The sequence below is a fragment of the Cryptomeria japonica genome, chromosome 8 (genome assembly GCF_030272615.1).
Source record: "Cryptomeria japonica chromosome 8, Sugi_1.0, whole genome shotgun sequence".
In the NCBI taxonomy this organism is placed as follows: Eukaryota; Viridiplantae; Streptophyta; class Pinopsida; order Cupressales; family Cupressaceae; genus Cryptomeria; species Cryptomeria japonica.
Window position 1 is genome coordinate 531,098,691 of NC_081412.1, and position 25,276 is coordinate 531,123,966.

Here is a 25,276-nt window from a genome sequence, read left to right on the forward strand (position 1 = left end):
ATGCAGAGAAAGAGTTGGCCTTATATTCATTTTCATTCTTTGCCTTGAGAGAAAACTTTGATCCTTATGGATACGTAGAAGAAACAGTTGGTAGAAAGTACAAGCACGAATTTCAGATAGAGGACTTTTTGATGAATCTCTCAAGTGATTTAGAGGTGAAAAGAAAGATACATTCCAGATTACCTTTAGATCTCATCAGGAAATGCAAAGTTTACAAAGTGGCCGATCAAGCCCAGGACAGTGGCAGGCATCTCCAATCATCTTATGACCGAGAGGACAAAACAGTGAAAATAGATTGGAATGAACCAGAGATTACAGACTTGAGAACTTTGATGGCTCCGATTCTGTCTTGTACTCGCAGATGGGTGGACATACAACATCAAAAGTTGAGAGAACAAAACATATCGATGACTTTTACTTTGGAAGAAAGGCCAGGGGAAGGAGGAGCAAGCACAAGTGAGGGCAATCCTCATCCTAGGAGCACAAATGAAGACAATCCTCACCCTAGATGCGCAAGCGAAGGCAATCCTCATCCTAGAAGTGCGAAGAGGAAAGAAAGACCTGAGAAAAGGGAACCCTCCAAGAAGAAGCAAGAGGCCCATCGAGGTCACTCATCTAGCACATCTTCCCAACATGAAAAAAGGACAAGTCAAGGACAAGAGAAGAGGGTACTTGAGGTTGAGGAATCTATGGAATCAATGGTTCAGAATGATAAACATGAAGAAAGGCAAGCACCTCAACGTTCATCAAGTCAGTCTGCCAAGGTCAATGAGCTACACGAAGACAGGAATGATGATGAAGTGACATCTCCTCTCCGAGATGAGGGATCAGTGCCTAAAGAAATACAAGTTAGAGAGACAAGGTCCGCCATTCCAGACTGGTTAAAAGAAAGGCTAACGAGGGTGATTGTGATCGAAGATGAAGATAATGTAATTGATTTAGAAAGTCTTGTTGGAAATTCTCAGGAAGTGACAGAAAGAAGGAAGGCTACCAAGATGTCCAAGATGATCAGAGATGAGACAGGGTCCAGGAAGTTGCAGATAGCTACACCAGCAGTAGACAAATATGAAGGTGAAATCCTTGCAGAAGAGTATGATGTAGAAACATTTGAGCTTGGTCCACTCACAGCCGAGCAGACACTAGATGAGGCCACTGATTCATTTGAGGCACTTAAAGACAAGCTTAGAGAAGAAATGGAAAAGAATAGAAAGCTTGAGCGAGAGGTCAGTGCTTGGAGAGGCTACTTTAGCCATCTCAATCAGCCTTTGGGACGTCAGGATCCAGCAGTATCTCCTGTGCAAGCACTTCCCCTTGAATCAGTTGGTGAGGCAGAAAGAGTTAAGAGCTTGGTCCAGCTTATGAGCTCTTGGATTGACAAATCTCATACCGTTGCCATTGAGTTCGCAACAAGAATGATGCAGACCACCCATCGAGCTATCAAGGTCCTTGAGATCATTCACAACCTAATGATAACAGTAGCCGCCTTTGCCCACACTAAAGATGTTATCATTCCTGTTTTGCAAGTAATCAGGCAAACACCAAGGAAGATCTTAGCACAAGAAAAGATAATGGATGGAGGAGCTCATAATTTACTTCAGTGGTCAACTCTACTTCAAATGAAGGAAGTTCTTTTCGAAGACATTAGTGCGAAATGTAATCAAGTTGAGGAGGTCATCCATCCGATTCAGGACAAGGTGTTTGAGGTGTTATGTTCTATTCTTGGCAGGAGGATTGAAGATGAGACAGATGTGAATCTTCAAGAGTTGGAGGAAAAGGTCAAGGTCATCTTTTGCAAAGATGAGAACGTTATCACAGATGAGCAAAGAGATCAAATGTTCGCCACTATGCTCCTGATTGAGAAAATCAAGGAACTCGAGCCTGGATGGGACATAGCTCTTCTCAAGGCTTTCGATCAGGTCATCCACTTGGAGGAACGAATGAGGAATCTTCCAGAGATTCCTATTGCTGAGATCGAAGAAATCGTGTCCAGATTCACTGCATATGCTAAGAAGGAGCATTGGAAGGGGAACAAGGTTCTAGAAGAGAGATTGTTATAGATGATGTGGCACCTTAATTATCATTGGTCTATGTTTCCTAGATTTTTGTGCCAATTAAATATTTGGCTATGTATTTAATATTGTTCAGTAAAAGGGGAACTTTTTGTAACAAACCCTAATTAGGGTTTAGGTGTCAAAATCTCAGCCGTTGATCTTCTTTTGATCTGGGTCGTTCACTGTAATTGAGGATGCTATATATACCCTCATTCATTTTCATTTTGTAATAGAATAGAATATAGATAGAGAATAGCATAATAGAATTAGAGCTTTTGGAGAGAAGAAAGTTATTTTGTAGCAAGATTGAGTTTTGAAGAAAGAATTTCAAGCAATTGTTGTCTATTTTGGCTTTGAGATCAATAAAATATTGAAGTTATGGTGTTTTATTGCAATTCTCGCGGTTATCTTCATGGTTGTTTACTTTCTTGAATCATTCTCAGTCAAAGTAGTGTTTAAATTTGAAGGACTAAGTGTTGAGCTTGATCTTTGGTGAGATTCACATTCCAAACCACTAGCTTCTTACTGATTGTAAGGACGCCTTGTGTGGTCAACTGGAGATATTTGGATTGCTTAAAACTTTAGTCATTATTGAACTATTGACATGTACCTTCATGGTAGTGTATATGATTCTTAATGATTTGAAAATCAATAATCACCTTAGAAGATCGCATCAATCTCAGTAGAGTTGTAATTCCTTGGCAATACTGAAATTGGTCGGATCTTACCAAGTCGAGCCTACATTGAGTCATTCTTAGGATTAGATTAGGATTCATCTCTTGCAAACCCTACCTTTTGATCTTTTGAGAACTTGTTAGTTTTTAGGAAAAACTGTTCCTGAACGGAAACGTAAGGCCCCTTGATGAAACAGCATTCACAACGGCCACTGGTGCTTATCCGCACGTAGAGACCCTACATTACAGAACCTTGGAGTCACCCTGATTGATCCTTCTTCGCGACATCTTCAGCAATCAAAGGCTTTATTCAAGGGAGGATAAGGTACCCTTGGGTATTTTATTCTGTGTTTGATTGTGTACAAAATACACGTCAACAGACACCAAGTGCAACACAAGGAGATGTTATTTGTAACCACCGCACAAAATCTATGAGCGATGGCATAAACTGACTCAAATATCACCTTGCCCAAATCATTGGAATCAATATTACACCATGTGACAATTGTCCTAAAGATGTTGAGAGGGAGGCAAAAGCAATGCTTGCTGCATATGACCAAAAGAAGGCAAATAAAAAGAGAACAGCAGAGCCAGTGGCAGCCCTAATGGCACATTTCAGTTCTAAAAGGTCAGAGGGAGATATGGGGACCTCTTCTTCCCTTGGGCCACACATACGAGGATTAGAAAGAGCGGGCAGCCATATGTCTAACTTTTTGGTTTCTTGTAACACTCCTATAGTGCGCAACCTGGATTGCAAGGTATTGCATTGAATAAAGAATTGCAACATTAGGCAAAGTTGGCATGTCCTAGATTTCGGTACTACAATAATATTTCATTCAATGTTGCTTCTAGTCCATCAACAATTGGTCACTGCATTGACCGTGGCAGGTAAGGGGTTCAAGGCCCCAAGTCTTCAAAAGTTGAGTGGGCCATTATTGCAAGATGAGGTCCCAAACACACATCGACTAGAGGAAAAACAAAGGAAAAATTTGGGAAAAGAATGGTTGCACCATTTTATCTAATGGGTGGATGAATTGTAGGAATAGGACACTCGTCAACTTTCTAGTTGCTTCAAAGGGACAATTGGTATTTTCAAAATCAATTGATGTCTCCAATGAAGTGAAAAATGTAGAGACCTTGTGCAAAATGTTGGATGAAGTGGTGGTGGAAGTGGGTGTGCAAGATGTCATTCAAATTGTGATCGGCAATGCAGCTGCATATGTAGCAGCAAGCAAACTTCTATAGGCTAGGCATCCAACATTTTTTTGAAGCCCTTGTGCTACCCATTGTCTTGACTTGCTCCTTGAGGACATAGGGAAACAAAATTGGGTGAAGAAGATGGTTGAAGATGGAAGGAATATCACAAAGTACATCTACAACCACATCTAGGTCCTGAATCTTATGAGAGAGCACATTGATGGTAAGGATCTTGTGCGATCAGGGGTCACATGCTTTGCTACTAATTTCCTCACCTTGCAGAGCATATTAGCTACATTGCCCAACCTGAAGTGGATGTTTGTGAGTGAAAGAGGGTTGGAGAGTCCTTATTCTAAAAAGCCTAAAGTGGAGAAGGTCGTGAAGGCCTTTTTTGATGATAGTTTTGACAAGATCATGGAGAGATCATCAACTAAGTTTTCAAACTTCGATGATTGATTTATTTGTCAATTTTCTAATATTACAATTTGCTGATTTTGTTAATTTTTTTTATATCTAGATGTCAGAACTGTTCGTTGGGTTCTATGAATGGTGGATGGGGATCAAAACCAATGGGGTATCTATATGAGGCCATGGTTAGGGCCAAAGAGGCAATTCAACATTTGTATGGGTCAAACAAGACCAAATATGAACCCATATGGCACATAATTGATTGGAGGTGGAACCAACAACTCCACCAACATATTCATATTGTTGCCTACTTTTTGAACCCCAAGTTTTATTTCTCCCCTACTTTCAAAGCAGATGCAGAGGTTCTCGTTGGCTTCAACACATGTATTCGAAGATTAGTTGTTGATGAGAACCTTCAAGACCTCATACATGATGAGTTAATAGAGTTATAAGAAGACCAAAGGGCCATTGCTTTTTTTCACTTGATTGCACTCGTAGGAAAGCCACCCTGCTACTAGGTAAAAAAAAATGTGTCTAGTTTTATTTTACCATTTATTTCACTCTTTTAAGTTTATTAAAATCTTTACCAAGTTATAAATGGCAATTTTTATCCTTGTAAATTTTTGGTGGGAAGATTATGAATTTTGCCCAGCGAGATTGGAAGAAGTTCCCTATCAACACATGAAATCTACCTTGGCAACTTGAAAAGTTTCTTGACCTCACATCAACTCTGCCCTCATGCATTAGAAAAGTTCCTTGGTACTAGGTAAAGTCTGCCCATGCCATGTGTTAAGAATATAGCTTCATTCGGATTGAAGCAAGTAATATATAACGACATTGAATGAAGGGTCATGTCCTCGTAGGGTCATGACTCTACGTGGCATAAGCCACGTAGAAGTCATGCCCCTACGTGGACATGACTCTTCATCCTTTTATTTATAGGCATCGACACTTGCTGTGAACCGAAACCAATAACTGTGGCAGTTTCACAAACCAGCAAGTTGTCGATATTATCATAGAAGATTAATAGTTAGAGTTATATATATATACACATCGGAGGTAAAACATATTCATTGCAGTGATCTTATTAAAGTCTATCCTCACTACATATTACCAAACTATTGTATTCTCTATCTCCGATCTAAATTCCTTAACACCATGATGCAATAATCCTTGTCCACTAGCAATGTCCGCCCATCCCTTGTGGAAGACTTCCTTCCATGCATGAAGTCCGCCCTACCTCATAGGAAATTCTTATGCTCACACCAAGTCCGCCCTTGGTGGATAAGAGAAAGAATTTGAAAATAAAACAAAGCAAAAAGGAATTAAAGCACAAAAGAGTTCGCCCGAGTCATAAAGGGAAAAGAATTTGAAAGTTTGACAAAGTGTTGGGAGGAAAAAAAAAAAAAGACAATGAGGTGGATTAAAACGAAAAAGTGTTAAAGAGTTTCAAGGTGAATTAAAGCAAAAGGGTAAAATCAAAGAATTCGCCCAAGAAAGAGTGAAAGATGAAAAAGAATTTGCCTAAGTGCTGGAGATAAAGAATTAAAGCCAAAAAGTGAAAAAAGAAAAAATTCGCTCAAGCATGAAGGAAAGGTGGTAAGTTGGATCAAAGCAAAACGAAATAAAACACGAGAAAATTCACCCAACTTGAGAAAAAAATTTGGAAATTTTGGACAAAGTGGAAATGGATTAAAGCAAATGGGAAAAGTAAGAATCCGCCCAAGTCATGTTTGAATTTGGCAAAGTGATTGAAGGGAAAGGCGGAAAATAATAAAAAATAAAGCAAGGAGAATTCACCTAAGATGAAAAGGTAATTAAAGCAAGAGTTTGCCTAAGAGAAGGAAAAGAGGAATTGCCTAAAACTCTTTAAAACACCAACAACCTAATAAAATAAAATAAAGGCAAGAAAAGTTCAAATTCCCTATAAACATAGGCATTGGCAAACTCGTTGTTCACAAGTTCTTTCTCACACTTAGGAATTCAAACTCTTCCAAGAGCCTCTTCCAATTTTTGAGGTGGATTTTCAAAATGAATTTCAGGTGCAAGAAGAAATCAAGCTAAGTTGGAAGTGATTCTTTTGAAGAATTTCTTCAATATTTTCAGGTTGATAAGCGTTTCAAACTTCAAGATTACCTTCCTTCAGCCTGAATTCCAAATTTTCTAGATAATCTTCATTCCAAGTTCTTCAAATTTCATCAAGGAATGATATTGCTTTTTTGTGCTTTTCAAATTTTGAAAAATCAGACTTAATTCCATGATTTCAAGAGTTTTTCCAAGTCTGATTTCGAATTTCAGAACGTAACTAAGTTTGATTTCCATTTCTAAAGTTTGCAATCACACATTAATTCCATAATTTCAAAGTTTTTCTAATTCTGATTTTCGTTTTTCAGACTTTACTAAGTCTGATTTTGGGTCTGATTTCAAGAATTCAATCAGAAAATCAAAGTTGTCTTCCAAAATTTGTCATATAAACATCATGCCTATTTCCCTAACTTAAGAATTTTTTTTATATTTCCAGGTTGTGGATGTCAACACAAGGAAGAATTTCTCAAAAAGTGCAGATGAAGTTCAACACAAAGGAACCAGTTGGAAAGATGATTCCACAATTCATGGAAGGACAACATTCACGCTTCAAGCTGGAACCTATCGCTCTACCTTGGATTTCTTTTGAAAATCCAAAACACAAAAAAAGATTCCACATCAAGGAGCGATAGGTTCAAGACACAATGAGAATGAAGAAAATGTTCTAATCATCTTCAATTTCCTTCGGATCAAAAGATATTGCCTAAGGTATCAACACTTCTTCATGAAAGGGAATCAAATCTACAAGGCAAGCTAAGGTCACATCCCAATCATCAATCAACCAATCCAAGGGTTCCAAAGTCAAACGTGTCCAAATACAATGAACTAGACTCAACAAGCAGCGCCTATTTTCTCATTGGTTATCCAAAGAGTTGTAATTTTTCCATTAGCCGAAAGGAGTTTTTTTGCAAGAAACCCTAATTAGCGTTTTATCTATTGATCTTGGCCATTTATCTTAAATCAATCTAGGTTGTTGCTTTGTAATGGGGTGCCTATATAAACCCTCCTCTCATTTGTAAAGAGAGAGATTTTTGAGAAATTGTTGTAATAATACTTCTTAAGTGCTAAGACATTATTCATTGTTCAATTGTTGGTGAATTTTGTCTACTTTTACAAGTTAGCATGGTTTCTCAGCTCTCAATAGAATTGATTTCATTTTCAAGTTGATAGAATGAATGAAGGATTTCATAGAATAGCTTAATGTGGAATGGATGTGTTCATACTTTTGATAATTGGATGATTTTCAATTATTGTGCAAAGTTAGCCTGAACTAGTAAAAGAAACTTAACTTCTATCATTTTATTCATTGTTCAAAATGTTGGTGAATATGAGTGATATGAAAATATTTTGATTTCCTCAGAAGATTGCACTGTTCTTGTGTAATTGTTGAATTTGGCGAAACAAGAATTGGTTTTGGATTCCACTTTTACAATTTCCGTCTGCAAAGTTCATAAGATTAGCTTAAGATTAGAAGTAGCCTCCTAAACCCTCATCCTTTTGCCTTTTTTTCCTAAGTCTTAGTAGAACTTATTGAAAAGTCGTTCCAAAAAAAAAAAAAGTTACAAGTGTCAGCAATCAGCAAAATCCTTAGATTGATTCACTTGAACAATTGTGTAAGTCCCCCTTGAGATTACAAACATATCACAACGAACCAACTGAGACTATCCGCATGAATTTGGAACCTTGGAGTCATCTTTGTGATCACACAGTCCATCTGTTTAGCACATAGAAGATTTCGATCAAGAGAAAATAGGATATCTCTGGGTATTTTATTCTGAGTTGTGCATGCATAAAAAACACACCAACAGGTGCACATGAAGCACTTCACCTAGACGACATTGATCCATATTCAACAAGTTGGATTATGCCTCATGATGTTGATGTTAATGTGGATCCATTATTTACTGACGATCGCTTAGCTGAGTTGAAGAGGGAGGCAGTTGAATGGGAGGCAGAAGTGGCAACACGTGAGGAGGCAGATAGTGAGGTTGGTCATCAAATAGAGGCAATTTCCTCATATACACATCTTGATCCTGATCCTATCACCATGGATGACGTACCTATTGAGGATGTTGCAGCTACTTCAGCAACACCCACACAACGGCAACAAACTTGTTTGAGCTTTAGTCGTGGACAAAACTTATGATTTCTAATTTTCATTGACACCACAACTTGAACTTAATATGTATTCAAAGGTTGCAGTTGTTTTGTGGTCTGTGATATGTATTGAAATCAAATATATTCAAAGGTTGCACTTATTTTTTGATCTATGATGTGTATTTAACTCAAACTTTGATTTAATTATGATGGAAATTAGTAATATGTTCTACAAATTCAACATATATATGTTTTTAAGAAATTATATATTCTCAAGTGTTCAATAAATTTGCCGAGTTATTGCCGATTTTTTTCCCAAGTTTTTAAAAAATCTGGGCTAGTTGAGTCATTGTCAAGTCCGAGTTTTTCAACTATGCTTCCAATCATGGACAAATTCATCCTCCTTGCTCAATTTGCATATTGTAACCATAGGAGTGCTCACTGGATTGCAATCTCCCATCTTGAATTTCTTCAACGTCTCCTTAATATACTTGGTTCTTGATATATTGAAATAAATATTGAGAAATTTGCAACCCAGGGAAGATGCCATAGGTGTTTGGGGAAGGGACAAATACACTACATAGAAGTGATCTTTGATGAGGACTCAAAGGAAGATAAGCCTAAGCTTGGGGTTGTTGTGGATGAGGCTAAGCATGAACACCAAGGGGGAGAGCATCTAAGAGGCACACTTGCAGCACCATCAAGGGCTCCTAAATATCATGCTTTTTGTGTTAGATGAGTTTTGCAAGGACAAAGGGTGACACTTTTGATTGATAGTAGGGCCACCAACAATGTCATTTATGAAGGGATAGTGCCTACGATGGGATTGAGAATAGAAGACATTGAAGGGTTTAATGTTACAATGGCAAATGGTTGTAATATTCCCTGCAATCGAAGTATTCAACAATTGGAGTTGACTTTACGACACAAGCTGCAAGATGATTTTGATGTGATTGGCATTGGTGATACAAAGTTGGTATTGGGAATGCAATGGTTGCACTCACTTGGCGAATATACACAGTTATGAAACCATGTAGTTAAAGTTCAAATCTAATGGGAAGGATGTCCCATGTTTGTTTTGACTAAGAGGATGGAGAGAGCCTTTCATAGAGATCAACTAGCCCAAGCAGCGGAGTGCTTGATTACAAATACTAGTTCATCCAAGGAGGAGAAGTCTTACCATGTTGATATTCAGCCCCTCTTGGAAAAAGATAGCAAGGTGTTCAACGAGATTCCCCTAGGATTACCTCCCAATAGAGGTTTTCAACATGTGATTAAGCTTGAGGAAGGAATGAAACCTATCATCACTACTCCTTATCAGCACCCAAGAAGACACAAGGAAGAGATCGAGAAGACAATCAAGGAGTTATTGGACAAGGAGCACATACAACCTAGTTCCAACCCATTCATGTCATATGTGGTTTTGTCAAGAGAAAAGATGGGATGATGAGTATGTGTATTAATTGAAGAGCTCTCAACAAGAAAACAATCAAGAATTGCTACCCCATACCCAGGATTGATGAGTTGATAGATGAGCTTCATGGTGCAGTCTACTTCTCCAAGATTGACTTACAGTCGAGGTATCATTAGATAAGGATTTGAGACAAGGATGTGCACAAAATAGCTTTTAGATGTCACTATGGGCACTACAAGTTCTTGGTCACGCCATTTGGGTTGACCAACACACCGACCACCTTTCAGTCATGCATGAATCAGGTATTTATTTTGCAGTCAAGGAAATGTGTGCTAGTTTCCTTTGATGACATTTCTAGCTACAATAAGACATGGGAGGATCATCTTAAGCACATAGATGAGGTGCTTGGCATACTAGAGAAGCATTCATTCCACACCAAAGCATCCAAATGTGAGTTTGCGTTGACAGAAATACTATATTTGGGGCATAAAATTAGTGCCCAAGAAGTTAGTGTGGATGAGGAGAATATCAAGGTGATTCAATATTGGCCTAGACCATGGAATTTATCACATTTGAGAGGATTTGTGGGACTTTGCAGCTGTTATAGGAGGTTCATGAAGGGGTTTTCATAGCTTCCATTCTTGTTAACAAACTTGACAAAGGGGGCTTTCTCTTGGAGTGAAACAGCACAACGATCTTTTGACAAACTCAAGGAGGTAATGAGTTCATGTCCTATTTTGGCTATTCTTGATTTTTCACTTTCTTTTGTTCTAGAATGTGATGCTTCAGGAGAAGAGCTTGGGGCAGTGTTGATGCAAAATAAGCACCCCGTGGCATTTGAGAGCAAGAAGCTCAAGGAGACAGAGAAAAGCTTCTCTACTTATGAGAAGGAGATGTTGATCGTCATGCATGCACTTGCCAAATTCAAACAATACTTGGTTTGTGGGAAGTATGTGGTGAAAATGGATCATAATAGCTTAAAGTTCTTCCTCAATTAAAAGGATTTGAATGATAGGCAGCAAAAATGGGTAAGTTACAAGCCTATGATTTTGATATTGAATATGTTAAGGGAAAGAATAATGCAGTGGCTGATGCACTCTCTAGGAAGCCTTATTTTTGCTCTATGAATGACATTTTTGCTGTTTATAAGGTCTCTATAATAGCCAAATATGCCAAAAACACTTTTGCCATTGACATTTTGGAAGGCAAGCTACAAGTTGATAGGTACTAAGTGGTGAATAAACTCATTGTCTACAAGGATCAAGTGTAACTTGGAGAATCAAAGGTGAGAGAGATGATTTTGAAGGCATGCCATGACACACCATAATACTTTAAAACATACAAGCAAGGGAGCACTCTTCATGGAAAGGGCTCAAGGTCATGTGTTGAAGCATGTTAGGAAGTGTATGAGTTGTCAACAAGACAAATTATGAGCATGTTTTTCCAGCTGGTCTATTGCGGCCCCTGCCCATTCCAAATCAGAAATGGAAGAGTATCTCCATGGACTTCATTACCCAACTTCCAAAATGCAAGGTAAAGATTGTATCTATGTGGTTGTTGATAGACCCACTAAATAGACTCATTTTCATGCTATATCTTTAGAGTATAGGGCTCTACTAGTGGCTGATCTATTCTTTAGAGAGATTTTCAGACTTCATGGGCAGCCAAGGAACATTATAAGTGACGAGACAGCAGGTTAATCAGCTTATTTTAGCAAGAACTTTTTCGATTGACAGGTACATAATTAACTCCAAGCACTATTTATAATCCTCAAACCAATGGACAAATAGAAATCGTCAACAAATGGATAGAAGGTTACTTGAGGAATTATGTTACAGGACAAAAAACAGCATGGATCAAATGGCTACACCTTGGTGAGTATTACTATAATACTACTCACCACATCTATAGGTATGACTCCTTTCAAAGCACTCTAAGGTTATGATGCTATTTCATTCATAGATTTGATTACTTCGCACAGTAGAGCACCCAGAGCTAAAGATTTTATTCAACAAAGTTGGGATTTGTGAAAGCACTCAAAGAAAACTTACTACAGTCCAAAAACCAACAGAAGTTGTATGTTGATCACCACCAAACTAACAGAGTATTTGAGGTTGGAGACATGATGTTTTTGAGATCACAGCTCTATAGACAATCTACCATCAAAGGAAGTGGCGCTAACAAGTTGAAGCCATGATTTTAGAGACCCTACAAGATAGTAAGGAGAATTGGTGCGCTAACAAGTTGAAGCCATGATTTTAGAGACCCTACAAGATAGTAAGGAGAATTGGTGTGGTTGCATATGAGCTGGAACTTCCAGAGATCAGCAAGATACACAACATTTTTCATGTGTCGTGCCTTAAGAAGTCCCTTTGACAGCGGGTCATTCCTTCATTAGATCTACCACCAATAGCTAATGAAGGGAGGTTGATTTTGGAACCAAAAGCAATCATTGAAATGAGGGAAAAGAGGCTTCGTAATAAGGTCATTCTTGTATATTTGGTAAAGTGGAAGAACCTACATCTGGAAGTTGCCACGTGGAAGAGTTGAGATCTTTGATCATCTGAGTTTGAGGTTTCTTGAGGGCAAGCAAAATCCAGGAGGGGAGGACTGTCGTGTCCCCTTCATTCGCTGAGAAGGGATATTATTTATTTTAATAAAAGACTAAAGTGTTTTTAAATACTAATAATATATATATATATGTATATATAGTAATGATAATATTAATTAATTGGTGGCTGACCTGATTTGTGATTTGGGGTGTCAACTTTAATAAATTTATAGTGAATTAAAACATCATAAATTTTGTGGCCAACCTGTTTGGGAAGGTATTTTTGTGGCTGACCTGTTTTTGGGTTTTGGTGCCATCAAACGGGTATAAATGCAAGAGTAATCACATTCATTTAGGATCAGGAGGTTGCTTTGGGCAAATTCAATACCTAAGCACTAACAAGACAAAAATCCTGACTGGTATGGAAGAGATCTGAATATGAACAGCTATTTCCGAGTGTTGGAACTAGAGAGATTGATGCAATTTTGGAGTTAAATTCCAAAGGGTTGCTAGGCACCTACCAGCATCCTTCAAAGGCCTGCATTACAGCGGCAGTAATCACCAGCGAAAGGTCATATATGGGTGGGAATACTACTTGCAAACCTGCAAGTCCCTTCCAGGCATTCCCTAGGCTGCTCTATAGTTGGTCTAGGACATCTAATCATCTGAAGAGGCAAACAATCAAGAGCTAAGAGCAGAAAATAACATCCACCAACCTGGGCAGGTGTATTTCCAATGCACTTGGCAGATCTGGAAACAAATCCTCCAATCCATGCAGTCTTTTATTCACACACATCTGATTCTAAGGGATAGAAAATAATAAATATTGTAAGGAAGGGACACAGTCCAACTGTAACTAGATTGGTCAGTTTTCTAAGCTTTGTAATTCTGAACTCTGACAAATGTGAACTGTGCATTACAGAATAAATTGAGGTTTACTTTCAAAGTTAAGCTTATTCTCTGATCTGAGTAGTTTGGAATGGCAATTTTATGGTTTGACTGTTGCTGTTATGAGAATTACTTGCATGTGTTGGTTTGAATCTGTTAACCAGTACATAAGGAAAAAATCCTAGGTTCATTTCAATCACTCAGCATTCTCGATTTTCCCTCTTTATTTGCGCTGGTTCATAAAAACTTTTCAAACATAAGTCAGTGGTATTAGAAGCATTTACTATGCTTTCTTTTGACAATCCAACAACCCTTTCAAAAAGCTTTATTGTTGAATGACAATTTCATGCAAAGTTGGCAACAAGGGTTTGATATAGCACCTGATAATCTCAACCCATCACACTACAGGTAAGCTGTTCTTATCAGTAGATTGGCTTGGTGGAATTTCTTGAATCACATGCCACTATGCTTTATATTCGGTATTAGCTTTAGAGTTATTACAGAATGCCATCAAATATTGGTCCTGAGTGGTTATTTCTACTCCACCACCTTCTTTCCACCCACCTTAAATGATTTGCCACCAGTCAAACGTTGGTCCTTCAAGATGCAAAGTTGCAAACTGAAACTTTGAATAACCCCCCTTTATATTTAAATGAAAAAAAAAAGTGTCTTACCCATGCAAGCCTTTGGATGATAACTTCTTTGCAACTATCAAACACAGGCATTAGAATTCCCTATTTCAGGCTCTCATTTATGTGGCTGCCTCTATTATTCCCTAAGGTACTGTTGTGCACATTGCACACACACCCCGTCCGTAACAGGGGACCCCCATTGCTCGGAGAGAAGGAGAGGGAGGCGTTTAAGCAGGTAAATCACACTTGCACTTTCAAGCCCGGCTAAGCCAATACCTAAAACCAGAGCATAAAATAAAGTTCGGCATCTGCCTCAACTTTGCGAGAAAGAAAACCAAAATTTACCCATTTCGTGAGAAAGTGCCAAGTTTTGCTGAATCGACTTTGGCGTTAAGAGCCTAAATTCAGCCTCTCCTCGCGTTTTGGCAGGGCACGAAGAAAAGTGGAACCAAAATCGGCAATTTTCATTAGTTTGCAAGAAATGTAAAATCGCGAGGGCACTTGATGGAAAATCGCGGAGCTCAGCCTAAATGCCTGAAGTTCGATTCAAAGGCTTCAAAGTCCAAAATCTCAAAAGCTTCAAAATTGGCCCAAAAGCCGAAAATGGAAAAGGGACGTTCAAAAAACCAAGTCGCACATTTTTGTCTTAGAAACCGAATTGATGAAAGCAAATAAACCAAGTCGCACGATGTCATGAAATCGCGAGCAAACGGAAAAGAATAAGTCGCGCATTTTTGTCTTAGAAGCCGAAATTCATAGGGGGGCAAAACAAAGTTCTGACTTTTCCCTCTAAATGCAAGTCACGATTTTCGCATTTTGCCCTACGTCTCGCCTTGCAAAGCAAGCAAGAGGGCCGACTTTGCACTTTCATTAAAAAAGCCGATTATTTTTTAGAAAGCGTTTTTTAAAGCGGCCTTGCAAATTATCCAAAAGGGCTGAATTTTTTCTAATGTGTCCAAGTGAAGTGCTTGAAACTGTTTTATTGTAAAAGGTTGCCTATGGGCCCCACCTAATGTATTTTAAAACAAAGGGACACAGACCAATTATGTTCAATTGCCCGGATTGACCAAATTGAAGCCAAATAGAGGTAGGCAGTTGAGATAGTGGTTGGGGGGATAACTGAGAATTGAGTAGGCATGGGTTAAAGCTGCCAGCTTCTAGAAGGCAAATTAGGGCCCTTGGATGCAGTCCATCCTAGCCTCTGGTTCAGTTTGCAAAATATATAAAAGGCAGAGGCCTTTCTTTTGTAAAGGGTTAGATTTTTAGACAGTTCGACTGTTAGATTTTTAGGTAGTTAGAATAGGTTAGAGTTTTGTAGAAGGTTAGATTTTAGGAATAGCATAGAAATGCTGCAGAAATTGTTGTAATAGGCAGCTAGAATCAATATAATGGACATTGATTTGGTGTTTATCATCTTGGTTTTAGTCTGTTTGCATGGTTTCTTTCAGCAATTTAGATAGCTCTTTCTTTTGGGTGTGCAGGTATTTGATGGATTCGGGCTCATACCATTGAGGATATGCTGATTGTGTATCCTTGTGTATGGTTAGTCTGAGCCTTTAAATTTGTGTTTAGTTCAATTGCAAGTGTCCGTCTGAGTTGCACCAGAATTGGGTGTTTGGGCATGCACCTACAGTCTAAAAATCTTTAAGTCCCCTTGAAGATTGCACCATTCCTACGAGGTTGTGAGCCATTCTGACCAAGCAGGAATCGGTTATGTTGAATCCGTCTACCCGCATACCAGTCTTATTAATTTTACGTTTCCTAAACCCTTCTCTTTTGCTTTTATTTCCTAGTTCGAGAATCAGATACAAACCGATTTTATCTAACCGTAAGTCCCCTTTGTGTTTCCAACAAAACACATCAAACTATTGAGCTATCCAATAGTCATGACCTGACAGTTGAAACCTTGAGGTCGTCCCCATTGATCAACTAAAACAACATTAGGATTCCTTATACAAGAGAGGATAGGATACTCGGCGAGATCATTCTATTTTGTGTTGGCAGGATAGAGTTGCAGCGATGCGACTTTAGACACGTCAACAGGTACCCTAATTGATAGGATGCATAATCATGTCCAATCCTCCTCTCTAGGGTCTCTTCTAACAATTTTCTTCCCTACCACACTTGTCCTGTCAGCCCCTTTTGTCCATTGCCACAATCAATGCATGCAAGGCTTGATCCATTTGATTCATGTAGTCCTTTATACCATCCAAGGAAGTCCTTGTGGCTTAACCCACTGATATCAGAATTTCTTATTCCCTATTATTTTCTCTAGAAGTAGTTGAGATACAAGGCCACAAAAGAGCAATTGATACTACTGTGATGTGCCAGCTTTAAAGTTTAAACCCATCATAAATATTGTAAATCTTAGTAAAAAGTTTAAGCCTGAAAAAAAATATGAATCTGAGCTTAGAAATAAATCTGACTTCAGAATAATTATTAATACTAACCTTTTCTATTTTAAAGACTGAAAAGCAGAATTTTTATAAAAGATTTAACTATCTGAACAACCATAAACTACTTAAGAATGGACCAAAAGGGGGTGGGAATATTACTGGAAATTGAAATATCTAAAGAGGTAACATCAACTGAAAAGGACTTTCTTGGAAAGGTAAAGGCAATTGCACATGCTAGAAAGTATCCAAGAGCACTAGCAGTATGCATATTACACTTGTCCAGGATAAATCTAAGCTAGTTCCAACCAAAATATGCCTAAAGCCTATAATCTTATTTGGAGCTAATGTTCCCACTTGAGCTCTTTTTTTTAATGTGTGTAATTAGGAATGACTATATGTCCATAAAATCCATTAACTTATACAAATGTCAAAATGTAATGACTTTCAAAATCTCTAATGGAGCATGCAAGGGGACAATCGTGTTGGTATAATATTATAATTTACCTAGGACGGTACTATATCATAAGTGTTATACTGCACCTATTCATTAAGTTTACTTAGGATAATAGGATATTTTATTTTCCTAAACTTAGGTAACTAATAAAGATGTGTCATCCATGACTTGAGGTCATCAAGTGCCACCACTGTCTCATCAATTATTGATTGATGGAAGTTAAGTGCCCCCTCTGTTTCACTTGACTGAGTTAACTCAACTCCTGATTGAGAATTTACTCATGATCTCTTGGACATTTGTCATCCTGACTCACTCATCCAAGTGGCCTATATATCTGTATCTTACTCATTGTATTGTGGCTCAAAAGCACATTCATCATCAGTTAAATTTATAAAAGAATGGCATCATTTTTATTTATAGTTTTGTCGCTATTTCTGTAATGTCCCCTTTTGGGAGGACACTAAATCTTGCCCAATATACTTGAAGTATTGCAAGTTACGTATATTCAGTCTGCTGTAGTAATTTGGATATATTCAATTTGATGTTGTTTCCTTCTTTAAATGCAAACGTCTGCTGTTTATATCAATCTGATCTGCTACCTATACTTAGATATATATGTGTGTGTGTACGAGAATCCTTTCTATTCCATCAGGTCTGATTCTCTGATTACTGATTTAATGTTTCCTCTTCTTTTCCTTCAATAACCTGCTTTATTATTGTTTGCAGATTTGTATTTGTGTTCTGATCTCTTTGATACATGTTCATATCATTCTTCCAGATTTTCTTATAATTCTGATTTAGGTCTACTCCTAAATCTGCTTTTAACACTTCAGATATTTTGTTCTATTCCATGGATCCTACCTTCTCAAATGAAAACTTCTCCACCTTATATCCTCCAATGTGAGGGAGAGTCACACCTCTTCTTATTGGTCACAACGTTTCACAATTAACACCCTTTGAAAGGGTCACAACCTTTCATCATTGCTGCCCCTTTGAAAGAGTCACTTCCTTATCTTCTTCCCATTAATCCTTCCTTAATTCCTTTGCTCTCTTCTTTCTTCCTTTTTTTCCCTTTTTTTTCCCAATGAAGTTCTCTTCTCTCCCTTTTATATCTCATATTTGAGGGAGACACAACTTTTCATTTCATGCCTTTTGACCATTCCTTAAACTTAACTAAATTTTAATTATATTAATTTTTATTTTTATTCTTTTATATTTTAATCCATTATTATTATTTATTAATGAATCCTATTTCAACAAGGGGACATTACAAATTCATTGATATTAGGTCCTCAGTTAATTTAGTTCATCACAAAATCTAACACATAAAAGCAAAATTTAGTCTAATCATAAAAGCAAAAGATGCCCAGAATTATCAGAAATGTTTTTGTATTAGTTACAAAATAATTCATTAATGATGATTTCCGGACTATAACCTAGGTGAAGCAATAAACCATATAATTAAAAGTAATATGCCTCGCATCTGCAATCTATGCATGCTTCCATTGGGTCGGATTTGATTATGCTTTACAGCTTGGATGAGTTGTGATTTATCTCTTTTGCAATCTTTGAATGTTCTTTTATAACCATAAACTGGATATGACACTGGACGATGTGGTACTGTATCCATATATATTGGATATGGCCCAAGCATGGGCTTGTAAACAGATACATCTGATATGTTATTCATCTTCTAATTGGGAATATTGTATCAATATCTGGTATCTGATATGCAGATACACATATTTGAGTAGCAAAGAGAAAGTATTCAGCAACTCTGTTTACAATCTAAAACCTACTTTTCAAAACATTAACAATGCCATTCAACTTCAATCATCATAAAGTGCAAAAGGTAATTGTTTCAATGTCATATAAATAATATGAGTAACTCCAATGTATCTCAATTTACTAAATTTTAACTTCCCTTCATCAATGCGGAATCGTTTGTGATTGTCTCGCTTGTCTTCATCTTATTTTGATGACAACACAAACCCCTGACCACCATATTTAACCCACACCCTTAGCTCCATTTCAATAATCAGATATGTAGCAATAGTTTCTAAAAATAAATAGTAAATAGCTGGCTTATCGCCTCTATCTTATGTTTTTACTGAATCATTTCCATCAAAAAAACTTTGTTCAAGGCATCTTGTAGACCTACAATCAATTTACACATCACTTGAAAGGCTCTCCTCTGTTTAGCAGACCACAGTCTAGTGGTAAAATGGGAACAATTGCTATGATAATGACCCCAAGTTCTCTATACTGGGTTTCCTCTCCATCTACTCATGCAGCTTGGTTATTATGTACGCCACCATTGAAGACAATCAAGTGTAAGTCTATAAACTTCAACTGAAGAGATACTCTTGGGCACAGCTCCTGACCAGAAAGTACTCTCCAGAATTCAATAAATCAGAGACAGTATTACCTTCTATGTTCAAGACGACAATGCAAGGGACTAAATAAAAGAAAGGACGAGAGAGAGATAGGCAACCCTTCTATCATCAAGAAGCATTCTAAATTCAAATTGAATATTTCAAGTTTTCAACTTCTTCAAATTCAATTCAATTGTCATCGCTAACTACTATTCATGATACATACACTAACATGCGTATACACACTCGTTGCTCATTTTATCTTCCTCATTCATGCAAGAAGAAACCATTATTGCAATCAAAATTTATAAAATCCTCCTTGGCTGAGTAAAGGGTAGCACACCTTGCCATCCTTTTCCTATGTCTAATCTATGCCAACTCATCAATTGTTGTGGTCACAACCTATATTGTCAAGCTTCTCAGTTGCACTTGACTTAAACTTCCATGTTCCACAGGGACACATCCCTGCCCTTGAAACTGGCACCCCCATCCTCAATGACATTTCCAAGATGATGAGAAGGCAAGAGGAGCCCCTTGGCTGTCTCCATTTTTTTTCCAAAACTATGGGACATCCCCAAATGGCACAAAATCCGAATCATTTGAGGGATGTTTGGCCATCCCCAAGATGGTTGTGGCCATCTGAGACATTCATCGACTATCATGAGGATGTCAAGTATCCCAGATGGAAATAAAATCTGTCTGTTGTTTTGTTCTTATTTCTTAAATTCTTGAATCTATTTTATAGGACATTTCTATATTCAAATCCAAGTTGTATGCAAACACAAAAAGGTGGTTAGAGTTCCAAAAGATTTCATGAATTAATACCTTCATCCTACTCTAGTCACGTCTATTACATTTTGAATCTTTAATTTAATATTGATATTGAAAATGATATATTATATGGATATCTTAACTTAAATTTCGATGCCATGCATGGTTGAAATTGTAGAAATCTCTCTTTGTGTCAATTACATTTTGAATCTTTGATTTTATACTAATATTGAATTCTTATATAACATAGTTAAATTTCATATCAAAGTATAACAAAGAAAGCAAACCATTAAGAAATATATAAAAATTAGAAATAAAGATAAGATCAATTCAGCAAGCCATGGACTTTGAGATGAAATTAGCAAGACTAAAAATTCAATCTAGCCTTCAAAATAAACGCCAAGCCATATACAAGTTTGGATTCCTCATCCAAAAGGATGTGATTGAATGCAAAATCAAACCACAAAGATTCTCGGATTTTGGCCCAAGCAGTTGTGATATAATTGTGTGATGGTAAATATTGCATGCCCATACCCTTTTTCCTTTTTTTGTGGTGACATATTCTTGTATAAATTTGGTTCATGACATTACTATAATCTAATCCCATTATCACTCATCCCCTGAGATTGATCCTAATACATAGATCCATCCATCAGCCTAGAACAAATCCACAAGTGCATAGTGACCTGCGTCATTTCCACAATTGCTGATCTGAACCGTGACTCTTAAAGTTCGAATTCAAAATAAATCCTGCCAATTCCCTCCTACTACGCATTGTGAACCAACCTAACATGCATCTGTGTTGATATGTGTGCTATATTGTTCTATTTATAGACGTTACTTCATTTATCTTGAAATCAAGGATAACCTAGGGGTTGTTGAAGAGCATTGTTCTAGAGCATCGTAGTAGCATTAGATCAACATACATCATCCTAGGTCTGTTGCACTCTTGCTGTCCTCAATCATTGTTCTGAAGACATTGAATTGGTCATCCTAAGGGTCTGACAGAGGAGAACATGCCCCTTGCACTTTAATAGACTCCCAAAAGGTGCTTCCGAACACTGCCAGTCCTTACGAAGATTCAGATATCAGAAAAGTGAAGCAAACAAATTCCAACAGTCAGAATTATGACAGATCATTCTTGCAACGTACAGTTCAGATCCATGCACCAGATTCAACTCTGCACTTGTGCATATCAGGTCCACGGGCACATAGGTGAACCAAAGCGAAATACAATCCATTTTCAGATTCTGATACGGTTGTATAAGCAAAACATAAAAATCCACTAGTGCAGTGAATCAACTCCAGTCATCTTCAGAATCATTTTCCCATCTTCAGAATCCACCTAAGCATTAGGATTTATTGATAATTCCTGCATTTAATTTCACTACTTAATTATTCCAATACCATTTAATTAATCATTATGAGCTGATTAATTTTCCTTGGACATTTACGTAAGAGGTGCATTTATTTCATTACATGTATTAATAGGCACCATTCATAAGATGGCCAACCAAGTTCAAACCCCCTCACTTTAATAAGACGCCCCAAAACTCCAACATATAAAGAAGCTGCCCTGCAACAATTATAGGTTGTATTTGAAGGTGATACATGTTCACAGGTCTTCAAGATTGCAATTCAAGGTTATCCCGCAACATGTCTAAGTTTGCCCATAACCTAACCCAAGAATTACCCAGAAAAGAAAAAATACAAAAAATTTTAAAAACGAGAATCGGCAGAAAAATAGCCTTGTCATCCATGGCTTCAGGCATCTTATATATAATTCTCAGACAGTATGCATATCCCAAAATAAAGTGTCACAGAGCTAAAAATTGTAAAAGCATTTAAAAATTTCGGAACCTGTTGCGAAGGAGAGGATTAATGCATTGAGGACAATAATCATTTAAAAGAGCCCAACCCTGTAAGAGCTTCGCTGCAATTGCCGCGCTCGCATCGTCTGATTTCTTCCTCCTCAAACACTCATCAGTCTTCTCCATCTCCATTTCTCAATCTTCTCTCTCCAGAATTACCAGCCCAAGTCGCCTCGCGACTCTTCACACCCGATTTTTTTATCAAAAATGTTCTAACGGTATATATGTAGTTTGAGAAATGCCAAAAGAAAACGCAGACGCCATTCTACAGATGTTATGCTACTTTTGATGATGGGGAAGGAAATTGGACGGTTGGTCTAAATGGGTCACGGTGAATTTTCAAACTTTTTTACAAGCGTAATATATTTATTATTTATTTATACATATAATCCAAGAAAAGATCTCCATGGAACTTGTGTCTCCCATGTATATATGTATGTATGGTCTCAATGGGTAACGGTGAATTTTCAAAAAAAATTACAAGCGTAATATATTTATTATTTATTTATACATATGATATTTGTTCAATCCAAGAAAAGATCTTCATGCAACTTGCGTCTCCCATCTATGTATGTATGTATGGCCTCAATGGGTAACGATGAATTTTCAATTTTTTTACAAGCGTAATATATTTATTATTTATTTATACATATGATATTTGTTCAATCCAAGAAAAGGTCTTCATGGAACTTGTGTCTCCCATTTATGTATGTATGTATGAATGATTATAAAAATAAAAAATAAAAATAATTTTATAAATAATAAGAATGTTTTTTATTTAATTTTTAATTTCATTATAGAAATAAAAATAAATTGAAAAATGGTTTACAAATACTTAATGTTTATCCGTTATAAAAATAAAAAAGATGTTTTTTATTTATTTATCTTATTATAGGAATAAAACAAAAATTAAATGGTGAAAAGAAATTACTAATAGGATGGTGCAAATTGCCGAAAATTTGAATCGGCAGCATTCTCTGAGGGCACAACAGGGTGCAAGTGAAGCGGAGCATGGTGTTGGACTCGGAGCGAAGTTGGGCGGCGTTGGCATCTGGGCGACGGAAGCAGAGGCTGACATTCCTATGGAGACAATTCGGGAGTTGGTGGCCAAGGAAAGATGGAGATCGGCGAATTCAGAAAGACCCTCAGACCCCTTAGTGCCACAAGAAGGCTTTGACAAGGATGTATTGGCCCCAATGGGTTTTTGAAAGGGGCAGATGGGTTGACAAATGTCATCCTTTCTTCCAGAATCTGCATCAGCTAGGGTCATCCCAGAGAAGGGAGCTAAGCGTGGAGTAGTAGAGACAATCGAAAAAACCAGGGCCTTCATGGTCAAGACGAAGGCCATTTTCGCAACGGAACCTAAGAAATCAAGGTGTCGTTTCGGCCGTTAGTATGGTTGAGCATCTCCGAAAGAAGGGGTTTAAGAAAGGCAGGAGTGGGCGGTTCAAGCAAACAAATATCCCGAAAGCAGATATGGTGGACAATTGGAGATCTAAGAATGTAGGTATCGTCATCTAAACTAGCAAAGTATGGGGAAAAAAGAGAGATCCCAAAGACATTGGTGAAAGCTCCCAGAAGCAACGAAAGTTCAAAACCAGGTGAGTGATCCCTCCACTTTGACAATCCTTTTGAATGATAGCAAAATTAATGAAATTAGGGAAGATCTTCAAAACAGATGTTTCTTCACCAAATGGGGTGGGGGACATTGGGGCAGGGGCAACTTTGCCACCTGGTGTAGAGATCAATGGGGGGAAGGGATTAAGGTCATGTCGCTTCCCAACGATTTTTTTTTATTGAATTTTTGGATGGCAATGAGAGGTGGAATACCCTTAACAGAGGCCCCTTTATGTTGGATGGTATTGGAGTTCATTTAATAGACTGGCAACTGGACTTCAATCCCAGGACCCACAAGTTGCCTGAATGTCCGATTTGGGTGAGGCTATACAATATACCATCAGAATACTGGAATACCAAGGCCCTAAAGGAAATTGGCAACTACTTTGGATCCTTTATATCTGCAGATGAAATTATGGAAGATAGGATTTGAGGAAGTTTTGCAAGGATCTGTGTTAATGTCGATCAAATATCAAGCATGTCAAATAAGATCAGGATTGTGGGCAATGGAGAGGGGTGGACAAAAAGAATCGACAAAGAAGACCAAATGTTCATCTGTCCTAACTGTTTTTCGAGGGAGCATATTGGAGTGGATTATGTTGTGTCAACAAGAATCTCCAGACCATACTCATGCACACAAATGTCTGAGCTGCCACAGGGGGATAATAGGGTCAAAGAGCAGAGCAAGGTTCCCTCCCTTGTTTCTAAATCACCTAAGAGGATGAATGATGTTACGGACAACATTGTGCCCCACAGAAATCTGTTGGTTTGTGGGAAAGTTGGGAGTATTTGAAATCCATGTCATTCCTTCACAAGGAACTCGGCAGGGCTCCTTGCTTCAAAGTGACTTAGGCCAGATCCATGCTGACAGTCAAGCGGGAGGCAATTCGACAGAATTGCACTCACTACTTCAAGAGGTAAAATCCCTTCAAGCAGAAATAAAATCTCAAATGAAGACCCTTCAAATCCCTCATGATGAGGAATTTCCCATACTCCCTAATGGGGACAAGGATGAGGAGAGCACCGTGGCTAGACTTGAATCTGGAAGTTAGAGTCTGCAATAGGTAAGAAGCATGCACACTGAGCTCATCATAGGTGATAGGGAGGAAGGCTCAGACACTCAAGCTTAGGATTTTCAGCAAAATGAGATTGGGGATGAGGATTCTGGTTCGGAATGGGAGGAGGAAGTTGGTGGTGAAGCTAAAGAATTGGGTGATTACAGCAATAAAGGATTTGAAGCCTCTATATCCAAAATCAACAAGCCTAACATCAAGCCTATGGGTAGGAGAGGTCTCAAATCAAACAAAACAATGTTGAAGATAGCAGCAATGGCTGCTGGACAAGCCAAACTCTTAACAGGGAAGGGTGCTACCCTTCCCCAGGAGCAATGAGGATTATGACTTGGAATGTCAGGGGCTTAAATGCCCCTGACAAGTAGCACTTGATCAAGCGCCAAATTGATGAGGCAAAAGGAGACATTTGGGTGCTTCAAGAAACAAAGTGGAACATATCAGATATTGATGGGCATATGCATGTGTGGAAACAATGGACTGGGAAATTTGTGGAAGCTGATGGAGCCTCAAGAGGTATTGGCATCATCTGGAACCCATTGTCAATCAAAGGAGAAGTAGTGGATGAGGGGAAGCATTGGTAGCAATGCAAAATAACTCTACTAAGTAGCAATGAATCCTTTTATATCTTCAATATCTATAGGCCCACTGCTGCCCTGGAAAAAAAGGGAGTTGTGAAATCTTATATCATGCAAACTTGATGGATGTAATAGGACAAAAAGCAT

The 25,276-nt window shown here is 37.9% G+C and overlaps 1 protein-coding gene across 2 annotated transcripts in view; it reads right to left on the reverse strand.

Moving 5' to 3' along the window:
• The window catches only part of LOC131063721 (uncharacterized), a 100,927-nt gene extending 78,735 nt beyond the window's left edge, over window positions 1–22,192 (reverse strand). The window contains exon 1 of one of the 2 annotated variants that reach the window (XR_009111122.2): window positions 21,854–22,192. Coding sequence is in view for 1 of the 2 variants with exons in the window: in XM_057997622.2 (XP_057853605.2) it covers window positions 21,854–21,996 (143 nt within the window). In the remaining variant the exon portion in view is untranslated. The remainder of the gene's footprint in view (window positions 1–21,853) is intronic. The other variant, XM_057997622.2, reaches the window with a different exon arrangement.
• Window positions 22,193–25,276: the final 3,084 nt, after the last annotated feature.